This window comes from Arachis hypogaea, chromosome 9, assembly GCF_003086295.3.
Source record: "Arachis hypogaea cultivar Tifrunner chromosome 9, arahy.Tifrunner.gnm2.J5K5, whole genome shotgun sequence".
Classification (NCBI taxonomy): domain Eukaryota; kingdom Viridiplantae; phylum Streptophyta; class Magnoliopsida; order Fabales; family Fabaceae; genus Arachis; species Arachis hypogaea.
The window spans coordinates 97,291,006-97,303,919 of NC_092044.1; the positions used below are offsets into that span (position 1 = coordinate 97,291,006).

At 41.7% G+C, this 12,914-nt stretch overlaps 1 protein-coding gene across 1 annotated transcript; it reads right to left on the reverse strand.

Moving 5' to 3' along the window:
- Positions 1–1,744: 1,744 nt before the first annotated feature.
- Positions 1,745–2,614, reverse strand: LOC112709350 (uncharacterized). Its single transcript, XM_025761242.1, has one exon. The coding sequence runs from the start codon at positions 2,612–2,614 to the stop codon at positions 1,745–1,747; it is 870 nt and encodes a 289-aa protein (XP_025617027.1).
- Between the last annotated feature and the right edge of the window lie 10,300 nt (positions 2,615–12,914).

Genomic DNA, 12,914 nt, shown 5'->3' on the forward strand with positions numbered 1-12,914 from the left:
AGGGAAGGGCTTTGGCCATCGATGCGCTGAAGAAGCGAGATAGGGCTGTAAGCCTTTTGACTAACCTCTGCACATCCTTGATGCACCCTGGGTTAGCCTCGACCCCCCTTTGGGTTATCAAGAAACCTAGGAATTTTCCGGCTTCCATGGCAAAAGCGCATTTGAGGGGCTTAAGCCTCGTATTGTGTTTACAAAGAGACATGAACACGGTCTCTAGGTCACCAACTAAGTCTTCCGATTGGCTGGTCTTCACTAGGATATCATCCACATACACCTCTACTGACTTTCTAATTAGATCGCTGAAGACTTTGTTCATCAGTCTCTGGTAAGTCGCCCCGCATTCTTCAATCCAAATGGCATTACCTTGTAGTAATAAGTGCCCCCTAGCGTTATGAACACCATTTTTTTTCTGATCAGGTCAGTGCATTGGTATCTGGTTATACCCAGAGTACGCATCCACCAGGGCATCACTGTTAGGAAGCGGGAAAAGAGTCCTTGGGACATGCTTTGTTGAAGTCTGAATAATCGACACACATCCTCCACTTTCCGTTGGCCTTCTTGACAAGGACTATGTTCGATATCCATGTTGAGTAGTTTAGTTCCCTGATGAACCCTGCTTCCAACAAGCTGGCCGTCTGCTTGGCTACCTCGTTGGCACTTTCCTGGAACATCTTCCTTTGTCTCTGGGCAACAGGCTTGGCGTCTGATCTCATGGCTAGTTGGTGTGACATGAACTCAGAGTCAACTCCCGGCATGTCAGCTGGTGTCCAGGCAAATAGGTCGCCGTTTGACCTTATGGCCTTCACGAGGGGCTCTTTTAAGTTGTGGGGGAGGTTCCTATTCACGAAGGTGAATTTGTCCTCCATGTCCCCAACCCTAAATCTTTCCAAATCTTCCTCAGGCTCGGGTCTTGGTCTGTCGTCAATCCGAGCATCTAAGTCGGCCAGGAAGACCCCAGATGCTTCCTTCAGTTTCTTTCTTAGGGAGAGGCTGTTATTGTCGCATGCACCGCTGTTTCTAAGTCTCCCCTAAGGGATCCCACCGATTCATCGTCAGTGACAAATTTCATGACCAAAAGCTTAGTGCATATCACGGCAGAGAATTCATTGATTATTTTCCTCCCCAAGATGACATTGTAAGCCGTGGAGTTCCTTAGGACGATAAACTCCCCCATTACCGACCTCGTACCTCCTGCTCCATCGATGCGAACCAGGAGGGAGACTACCCCGTCAGGCTTTATGAAGTTGTCCCCTAGGCCAACCACTCCGTGCTGATCGGTTTTTAGATCGGCTTCCCGGAGTCCCAAGGTGTCGAAGACGATCCTGAACATAATGTTGGAGTCGGCTCTAGTGTCCACGAGGATTTGCTTAACCAAGCATGTTCCTACTCTTGCCGTGATCACCATAGGGGGGTTATCCGGGATATCGTGGAACCATTGGTCCTCTGGTCCAAACGATATCTTCGGAGTCTTCCTGGACGGGGTTCCCTGGCTACTTGATGATAAGGCCAAGATCTTGGCGTCTTTCTTTGCTGCCAACTTCGACCTTGGGGCTGTGTCTCTTCCGACTACAAAATCAACGATAGTGAGGCCACGGTCGTTATTTTCGTTGGGCTCTTGTCCCGGCTTCATAGCTCGGCTTCTGTTATCATTGGACCGCTCATGCTCTCTGCTCCTGGGTTCCCTTATGAACTGCGAGAACTCCGTTAGTGTGCCTTCGCAAATTGCTTGTTCCAAAGACACCTTTTAATCGAAGGAGTTCTGGGTTTTGTGGCCGAAGCCTTTGTGGTAGTCCCAGTAGAGACTCTTGTTCCCACCGGTTCTGTCTTTGAGTTGGCGGGATTTCGACAAGATGCCCTTGTCGGATATTTGTTGGTAGACCTCAACTATCGGGGCTGTCAGAGGGGTATAGTTTGTGAACTTTCTGACTAGCAGAAAGGGCTTGAATGGTTTAGTCGGTCCTCTATCCTTGGAGGGATCCTTTGGCCTTTCCCTGTTATCGGATTGACGGGGATGAGGGTTGGCAGGTTTCTGTTTGTTGGCTGCCACCACCTGGCTGACCTCCTCATCATTGATATATTCTTCTGCCACGTTCTGGATTTCTTGCATGGTCCATACAGGATTGGTGGTGAGGTATTTTCTGAAGTCTTCATTTGACAGCCTGTTCGTTAGACATAGGCTAGCCGTCGAGTCGGTCAAACCATCAATATTCAGGCATTTGTCGTTGAATTTGTCAAGGTACTTCCTAGTCGGCTCCCCATTTCTTTGGGTAACCCCTAGGAGGTTGATCAGGTGCTTGGCTTTGGCAATGCGCGTGGTGAATTGTGCTAGAAACTTGCGCGTTATGTCCGTGAAGGTCGTTACGAACCCATGTAGGAGCGCATTGAACCATCGAATCGCCGGTCCTGTCAGGGTCAAAGGGAAAGCGCCACACCTCACCTCGTCACCTACACCCTCTAGATTTATCCTGGCCTCAAAGGCTGTTATATATTCTGAAGGATCTTGGGTGTCATCATATCTTATGTACGTTGGCTTGTCAAAATGTTTTGGCAGCCGGAGCTTAAGGATGGAGTGGTGGAAAGGGGTTACTCCCATGATTATGGGATTTCGTCGCATTCTCGGTCTCTCCCTGCCCTCTCTGCGGCTTCCCGACTCAGCATGAGTCGCGAGGGGCCGAGCGTAGATTACGAGGTCTTGTTGCCTTCTCGGTCTTTCCCTGCTTTCGTCCTGTCATTCTGACTCAGCGTGGGCCGAGGGGGACTGGGAACCCGTTCTACGCCTGACGTGGTTCCTCTAGAGACTTCTCCCCCTGGGTTCCGCTCTCCACTGATGAGACCGGGTGTGAGATAAACTCGGGCTAGGTCGATAACAATCCTTGGCCGAAAGTTCCCTCTCAGGATTTTGCACTCTGTGGCGTAACTCCTGCATGATTCTTGCGTTATCGCCCCAATCCCCCCGAAAGGACGCCTTTCATGAGAGTGGGAAGAGGATTCGTTCCTGTGAGAGGGGGATCTTGTGCGCTTGTGGGAGGAGGCTAGGGAGGCCAACATGCTCGCCCAATGGATGCCCTCTTCCTGGCATACTTCGCCGTCCTCTCGCCCTTCAACTGAATGAGGAGGCTAGGGTCCCCACAGACGGCGCCAATGTTCAGTTGCTCGGTCCTGAATGAGTCGGGTGTGTCAGATGCCAAGAAGTACTAGGGAGTTGGGTTTCGATCGCCTTTGTGCGTTGGGATCTCCTGAGGCAACATGGAGGGTATGAGGCCGAGGCGTGAGGTCCTACCAAATCGTAATTTTGTGTGGAGGGGGCCACCTGCAAAAGGACTCCGATGCTAAAGTCAGTGTCCATACAAAGGCGGCAATTAGGGTAAAGGGTAGGTGACATACTTGGGGGGAGGAGTACGCCCTTCCCGTTATATAGTCTGTACTGTAGTGGGCCACGCGCGCATAAATTCTCTTTCCTAGAAGTTTTCTTTCCAGTTGTTTAGCTACACGCAGAGGGGGAGGTGTCGTGCGGGTCCCCTCCCGGCTCGGGCATGATGGGTTGTCATGTGGTTGGTCATTCGGACCCGGATTTCTGGTTCGTTGGGCTGGGCAAGAACATAACCCATTTATTTCTCAAGGTAGTGTCTCACTAACAATGTGCCAAATCCAAGAACTGCAACTGGAGAATCTTTGTCACCTATCTATGAGGTTGGTAGACCATATATGATCGAAGCTGAACCACCTCCACCATATTGGAATTTGCTGCAAAATTTGAGAAGCAACTAGTGGTTTAGTTTGTGGACAATTTTAGGTTAAAACTGTACTTAGATGATTCAATATCTAATAGAAAGAATGGATAGACAATAATATAACAAAATAAATGTAATACTAGCTTATTCATGAAGATTCTTGATTAACTATCAACTTAAGAGCCAAAAAAGATTTCCATATGTGAATTTAATGTGTGATCTATATTCCTTAAACAAGAAGGATAATGTGCAATTTGCTTTCTTTCTCCATGGCTACAAACAGATTTGATCATTGATTTTCTATACATACCGAACTACGAAATATGGGAATCAATTTCATCCTTACTGAAATGGCTGTGGATCCCTATAATATCAGCAGGGAGGAGATAAGAATATTTCCGTAGATTGCACTCTCTTCTAGGGTCAAATCTCCTTAAACAAGGCAAAACTTCAAAGTTAGAGATAACAGTGAAAAAGTTTATTGATAATGAATGGTGTATATAATATTCCTCTAAAATATATCAGCACACTTTTATAGTTTAAATCACTTAAAAAATCATAGCAACCTAGTCCATATAAATGCAAGTTCATTCTTAGTTTTAGTTTGAAATTGTAGCCATTGGTCAAAATGAACACAATTTGTTAATTTCTTTCTTTACTTTGCTGCATTATAGGTTTCAAAGTCCTTGTAATAATTCAGTTATTATTGTAGCATGCAGAACACTTAGAAATTGAACACTGCATAATCAATAAGATACTATCAATCTTACTTTTTAGAAGGAAATATGCTGAAAACTCGGATTGTAGGAGGAAGGTAAGAGTTAATGTAGTTCGCAAGGGAGATTCCATCGTCGTCTTCTTTCCATGCACTATCTGGAATTTCCATCTTAAAGGAGATCATTGTTGCTAAAGAATGGACCTATACATAAAAATAAAGTAACAACAACCAAGTCATATAGTGTAGATATTTATGTTCTTCATTGAGAGGTGAGTGAACCAAAGTATTCCACCTGCCATGAGATCAAGCAGAGAGTCCAATGTTGATGTTGCAATAGCTAATGATCCACTCTTCACTATGGCATAAATCTATGTTTCATATTAGTTTTTCCATTTCAACTCAAAGATTTCAATCAAGAGTAACAAAAGCAAACAAACATGTAAAATGATTTAATTAACGTTTAAATAAGTATAACTTCTTTGTTTGAAATCTGTAACATGTATCATGGACCAAGTAGCCAAATTTGTATCATGTATATAGCCCTACAAATTTAACTATTAGTTTGAAGTGAATCCTTTTAATTAAGATCATAGGTTATATATATATAAATAATGGTTCAAATTCTAAAACATGTCATTGGAATGATAAATGAATGAATACATTATACATATTTAGCAGTATCAATTAAAATATCACCTTTAGTATCAATAGAACTATGTTTGTATAATTGAAAATCCTCATAGCTCTTTCTTGTTGAAGCTATTCCTCATTGTCAGTGTCCTCAATAATGTTGCTGTTAGATGCCACTATGGTATCGACTTCATCAAATGATTTTAGAGTAGCAATTTGCTTTTCATAATACTCTTTCTCCCCAATAAACATTGTACAATCTTAGTTCAAAGTAAAATTAAACACATAAATAGATAAATACTAAAAAGAATGTCATTCAAGAACAGATTTACCACACTTAATTAAGTTTCTATATGCTCGCTGAAGGATCTTGTTATTTGTTAACATGTGTATAAACCCTATCTACCAAGTCCTCCAAATTCTTTGACTTACAAATTTTGTAGAGCTTCTTCACCTAATCAAAATTCAGATAAACAAATTAAGAAATAATTAAATAATATTTTTGTTATGGCAACTGAGAAATTCTCTGGAATTATACCAAATAATTAAATAATACGCGACTAGGAGCAACGGCGGATCTCGACGGCAAGCGACGATCTGCAATAGCGGTGCGACCAGAGGAGGCGGCGGTGAGAAAAGAACGGAATGATAATGAGAAAGTCAGATATGGACGGTGATGGGACGATCTGCGAACTCAGATGACGCCAACACCACCAGATCTCAAGGAAGAAGGTGACGATGCCGAGACATCAGAAGACGACGGCGACGAGGCCTTAAGAGACGACGCTGCAATCAGAAGATGATGAAGATGGCGCTGCGATGAAAAGAAGACAATGGTGTGGGTAACTTAAAAGACAAAGAAGACGGTGCTGTGCTTTCGGCGGGTAACTTAGTAACTGAAGGGAGAAGATGAGAATGAATGGTGTCGGTGAGTTAGGCTAGTGAGAGTAATTAAGTAATTATCTTATTTTTTTTAATTAGTGACGAATTTAGTGATGGATGAGTTTATAGCAACCGAACTAGTAACAAAATAATTTATCATATTTTTTTATCAGTTGCAAAATCAGTCGTTAAATTGAAAAATAGAGACTGATTTTGTTACCAAGAGTATCAAAGACGTTACTTCTTTATATTGGTTGCTAATTCAGACGCTAAATTAAAAAATAGCGACCGATTTTAGCGACCAACTTTATTCTGGTCGTATAAACAAGAAATTGGTCGCTAATTCGGTTGCTATTAGTAATCGATTTAGCTACCACTGCCTTAGCGGCCAAATTAGCGACAAAAAAATTTTCACCCTATTTCTCTATCGGTTGCAAAATTGGTTGGTAAATTAAAAATAGCGACCGATTTTTTGACCAAGAGCCCCAAAAACGTTACTTCTCTTGTTCTGATTGCTAATTCGGTCGCTAAATTAAAAAATAGCGACCGATTTAGTGACCAACTTTATTTTAGTTGTATAAAAAACTTTTCACTCGCTAATTCGGTTGCTATTAGTGACCGATTTTGTTGGTCGCTAAAATCGGTCGCTAAATTTAATTTAGCAATCGATTTAGCGACAAAATTTTTTTCTGGTCCTAAAAATTCTATATCGGTCACTAAATCAGTCGCTATTAGCAACCAATTTTTTCAGTCATTAAAATCGGTCGCTATTCTAATAATTTCTTGTAGTGACGATTTTGTATGCAAAAAAGGTTGGGGACGAAAAAAATTTTCGCTCTATACCTTAAGGATCAAAATCGTACTTAACCATTATTTAAATGAAGCAGGGTCTAGAGGATTTATATTTCATGTGCTTGAATTACCAAACCTCATGTTTCAATTTGAAGTGACATGCTGTAGACGGAGATCGTTTATTTTGGAGCCCCCTCTTCAATAGTTCAGTGCCTATGGATGATCGAAGTATGTGATTCAATCATTGCGGAAATAGTAGCTGAAAATTTCGAAAAGAAAGATTGAATGAGAAATATGTTTGTGAATATGCAAAAAAAAAGATGTAGAAATTTCCATTGTGCATAATGGTGGACGAAATTATGATCAACAATAATTCCAGGCACTGTTAGAGAAGCTTTTTCTTTCCACAACTCCGTTCAACTTTACCAGCAAGTGTACTGGGTCATCCAAGTAATACCTTACGTGAGTAAGGGTCGATCCCACAGAGATTGTTGGTATGAAGCAAGCTATAGTTACCTTGTAAATCTCAATTAGGCAGATTAAATAGTTTTGGGTTTTGAAATTTAATAATAAAAAGAAAATAAAAAGGGATAGAAATACTTATGTAAATCAATGGTGGGAATTTCAGATAGGTGTGTGAAGATGCTGTGCTCCTCTCGTATCTCTATTTTCTTATTACATTCATCCAATCCTTCCTACTCCTTTCCATAGCAAGCTGTATGTAGGGCATCACCGTTGTCAATGGCTACATCCCATCCTCTCAGTGAAAACGTTCCTATGCTCTGTCACAGCATGGCTAATCATCTGTCGATTCTCAATCAGGTTGGAATAGAATCCCTTGATTCTTTTGCGTTTGTCATCACACCCAGCCTTCAGGAGTTTGAAGCTCGTCACAGTCATTCAATCCCAGAATCCTACTCGGAATACCATAGACAAGGTTTAGACTTTCCGGATCCTCATGAATGCCGCCATCTATCTAGCTTATACCACGAAGATTCTGTTGGGGAATCTAAGAGATATGTGCCTGACCTAAGGTAGAACGGAAGTGGTTGTCAATCACGCGCGTTCATAGGTGAGAATGATGATGAGTGTCACGGATCATCACATTCATCAAAGTTAAGTATAATGTATATCTTGGAATAAGGATAGAAGAGAATTGAATAAAAAGTAATAATAATTGTATTGAAACTTGAGGTACAGCAGAGCTCCACACCCTTAATCTATGGTGTGTAGAAACTCTACCGTTGAAAATACATAAGTGAAAGGTTCAGGCATGGCCGAATGGCCAGCCCCCTGAATGTGATCAATAGCCTCCTAAGATGAAGAATAAAACAAAACTGAGACCAAAGATGTCTAATACAATAGTAACTTATCCTATTTATACTAGACTAGCTACTAGGGTTTACATGAGTAAGTAATTGATGCATAAATCCACTTTCGGGGCCCACTTGGTGAATGTTTGGGCTGAGCTTGATCTATCCACGAGCTGAGGTATTTATTGGAGTTGAACTCCAAGTTATAACATGTTTTGGGCGTTCAACTCCGGATCATGACGTGTTTCTGGCGTTTAACTCCAGACAGCAGCATGTACTTGGCGTTCAACGCCAAGTTACGTCGTCAATTTCCAAATAAAGTATGGACTATTATATATTGCTGGAAAGCTCTCGATGTCTACTTTCCAACGCTGTTGAGATCGCGCCATTTGAAGTTCCGTAGCTCCAGAAAATCCATTTCGAGTGCAGGGAGGTCAGATTCCAACAGCATCAGCAGTCCTTTTGTCAGCCTTTTTCAGAGTTTTGCTCAAGTCCCTCAATTTCAGCCAGAAATTACCTGAAATCACAGAAAAACACACAAACTCATAGTAAAGTCCAGAAATGTGACTTTAACATAAAAACTAATGAAAACATCCCTAAAAGTAGCTTGAATTTACTAAAAACTACCTAAAAACAATGCCAAAAAGCGTATAAATTATCCACTCATCACAACACCAAACTTAAATTGTTGCTTGTCCCCAAGCAACTGAAATTCAATTAGGATAAAAAGAAGAGAATATACTATAAATTCCAGAATATCAATGAATATTAATTATAATTAGATGAGCGGGACTTGTAGCTTTTTGCTTCTGAACAGTTTTGGCATCTCACTTTTTCCTTTAAAGTTTAGAATGATTGGCTTCTCTAGGAACTTAGAATTTCGGATAGTGTTATTGACTTTCCTAGTTAAGCATGTTGATTCTTGAACACAGCTACTTATGAGTCTTGGCCGTGGCCCTAAGGACTTTGTTTTCCAGTATTACCACCGGATACATAAATGCCACAGACACATAACTGGGTGAACCTTTTCAGATTGTGACTCAGCTTTGCTAGAGTCCCCAGTTAGAGGTGTCCAGAGCTCTTAAACACACTCTTTTTGCTTTGGATCACGACTTTAACCACTCAGTCTCAAGCTTTTCACTTGGACCTTCATGACACAAGCACATGGTTAGGGACAGCTTGGTTTAGCCGCTTAGGCCTGGATTTTATTTCCTTGGGCCCTCCTATCCATTGATGCTCAAAGCCTTGGATCCTTTTTACCCTTGCCTTTTGGTTTTAAGGGCTATTGGCTTTTTCTGCTTGCTTTTTCTTTTTCTTTTTATTTTTTTTCGCAAGCCTTTGCTTTTTCACTGCTTTTTCTTGCTTCAAGAATCAATTTTATGATTTTTCAGATTGTCAATAACATTTCTCTTTGTTCATCATTCTTTCAAGAGCCAACAATTTTAACATTCATAAACAACAAGATCAAAAATATGCACTGTTCAAGCATTCATTCAGAAAACAAAAAGTATTGTCACCACATCAATATAATTAAATTAAATTCAATGATAAATTCGAAATTCATGTACTTCTTGTTCTTTTGAATTAAAACATTTTTCATTTAAGAGAGGTGAAGGATTAATGGATTTTATTCATAGCTTTAAGACATGGTTACTACATACTAATGATCATGAAGTAGAGACACAAAACATAGATAAACACAACATTAAAAACCGAAAACAGAAAGAAATAAAGAACAAGGAATAAATCCACCTTAGTGGCGTCTTCTTCTTTAAGGACCAACAATGTCCTTAAGTTCTTCTATGTCCCTTCCTTGCCTTTGTTGCTCCTCCCTCATTGCTCTTTGATCTTCTCTTATTTCATGGAGAATGATGGAGTGCTCATGATGTTCCACCCTTAATTGTTCCACATTGTGGCTCAAATCTTCTAAAGAGGTGTTGAGTTACTCCCAATAGTTGTTAGGAGGAAAGTGCATCCCTTGAGGCATCTCAGGAATTTGTTGATGATGAGCTTCCTCATACATCTCTTGAGAACCGTGAAGGATCTCTCTTGCTTGCTCCATCCTCTTCTTGGTGATGGGCTTATCCTCTTCAATGGAGATGTCTCCTTCTATGATAACTCCAGCTGAGTAACATAGATGGCAAATAAGGTGAAGAAAAGCTAGCCGTGCCATTGTGGAGGACTTGTCGGCTATTTTGTAGATTTCATTGGAGATGACCTCATGAACTTCTACTTCCTCTCCAATCATGATGCTATGAATCATGATGGCCCAATCCACAGTAACTTCAGATCGGTTGCTAGTGGGAATGATGGAGCGTTGAATGAACTCCAACCATCCTCTAGCCACAGGCTTGAGGTCCAGTCTTCTTAGTTGAACTGGCTTGCCTTTGGAGTCTCTTCTCCATTGAGCTCCTTCCACACATATGTCCATTAGGACTTGGTCCAACCTTTGATTAAAGTTGACCCTTCTAGTGTAGGGGCGTTCATCTCCTTGCATCATGGGCAAGTGAAATGCCAACCTCACATTTTCCGGACTAAAATCTAAGTATTTCCCCCGAACCATTGTGAGATAATTCTTTGGATTTGGGTTCATACTTTGATCATGGTTCCTAGTGATCCATACATTGGCATAGAACTCTTGAACCATTAAGATTCCGACTTGTTGCATGGGGTTGGTTAAGACTTCCCAACCTCTTCTTCGGATTTCATGTCGGATCTCCGGATACTCATTCTTTTTGAGCTTGAAAGGGACCTCGGGGATCACCTTTTTCTTTGCCACAACATCATAGAAGTGGTCTTGATGGCTTTTGGAGATGAATCTTTCCATCTCCCATGACTCGGAGGTGGAAGCTTTTGTCTTCCCTTTTTCTTTTCCGGCCTTAGGTGCCATTGATGGTAGTGGAAAACAAAAAAGATTGTGCTTTGACCACACACCAAACTTAAAATATTGCTCGTCCTCGAGCAATAGAAGAAAGAAAAAAAGAAGAAGAAGAAGAGAATATGGTAGAGAGGGAGAGATGTAGGTTCGGCCAAGGTGAAGAAGAGGGGGTTGTGTTGTGTGAAAATGAAGTAGAATGGAAGGGTATATATAGGGAGGGGGTAGTGTGTATTCGGCCATTTAGGGTGGGATTGGGTGGGGAAATGGTTTTGAATTTTTGAAGGTAGGTGGGGTTTATGGGGAAGAGTGGATGGATTTGAGTGGTGAAGGGGGTGATTGGGAAGAGGAATTGAGGTGATTGGTGAAGAGTGTTGGAAAGTGTGACATGGGGAATACAAATCACAAAAATAGGATTAGGAGGTAAGGTGGAAATATAGTAGGTGGGGATCCTGTGGGGTCTACAGATCCTGAGGTGATCCTGTGGGGTCCACAGATCCTGAGGTGTCAAGGAATTCCATCCCTGCACCAAATAGGCATGTAAAATGCCTTTGCACACCATTCTGGCGTTTAAACGCCGTGTCGTGCACATTCTGGGCGTTCAACGCCCATGTAAAGCATGTTTCTGGCGTTGAACGCCAGTTTCATGCTTGTTACTGGCGTTCAGCGCCAGCTTTTCCTCCTAGGAACATTCCTGGCGTTCAGCGCCAGAATGTTGCTTGTTTCTGGCGTTCAGCGCCAGAATGATGCTCTGTTCTGGCGTTGAACGCCGGCCAGATGCATCTTACTGGCGTTCAACGCCAGCCTGTGCTTCCTCAAGGGTGTGATTTTTTTCTGCTGTTTTTGATTCTGTTTTTAATTTTTATGATTTTTTTGTGACTCCTCATGATCATGTACCTAATAAAACACAAAATAAAAATAAAATAAAAATTAGATAAATAAAATTGGGTTGCCTCCCAACAAGCGCTTCTTTAATGTCAATAGCTTGACAGTGGCTCTCATGGAGCCACAAAGGTGATCAAGTCAATGTTGTATAGTCCCAACACCAAACTTAGAGTTTGGATATGGGGTCTTAACACCAAATTTAGAGTTTGGTTGTGGCCTCCCAACACCAAACTTAGAGTTTGACTATGGAGGCTCTTCTTGACTCTGAACTGAGAGAAGCTCTTCATGCTTACTCTCTTTTGTCACAGAGGGATGGCCATGTGCCTTAAACACAAGGTAGTCCCCATTCAATTGAAGGAATATTTCACCTCTGTTGACATCTATCACAGCTCCTGCTATAGCTAGGAAAGGTCTTCCAAGGATGATGCATTCATCCTCTTCCTTCCTAGTGTCTAAGATTATGAAATCAGCAGGGATGTAAAGGCCTTCAACCTTTACTAACACGTCCTCCACTATTCCATAAGCTTGTCTCACTGACTTGTCTGCCAATTGTAATGAAAACAAGGCAGGTTGTACCTCAATGATCCCCAGCTTCTCCATTACAGAGAGTGGCATAAGATTTATCCCTGACCCCAGATCACACAGAGCTTTTGCAAAGGTCATGGTGCCTATGGTACAAGGTATCAAAAACTTGCCAGGATCTTGTTTCTTTTGAGGTAAAATTTGCTGAATCCAGGTATCCAGTTCACTAATGAGCAAAGAAGGTTCATTTTCCCAAGTCTCATTACCAAACAACTTGGCATCCAGCTTCATGATAGCTCATAAATATTGAGCAACTTGCTCTCCAGTCACATCTTCATCATCTTCAGAGGAAGAATAGTCTTCAGAGCTCATGAATGGCAAAAGGAGATTTAATGGAATCTCTATGGTCTCTATATGAGCCTCAGATTCCTTTGGATCCTTAATAGGAAATTCCTTCTTGCTTGAGGGACGTCCCAGGAGGTCTTCCTCACTAGGATTTTCGTCCTCCTCCTCCTTTGTGCATTCAGCCATATTGATCACATCAATGGCCTTGCACTCTCCTTTTG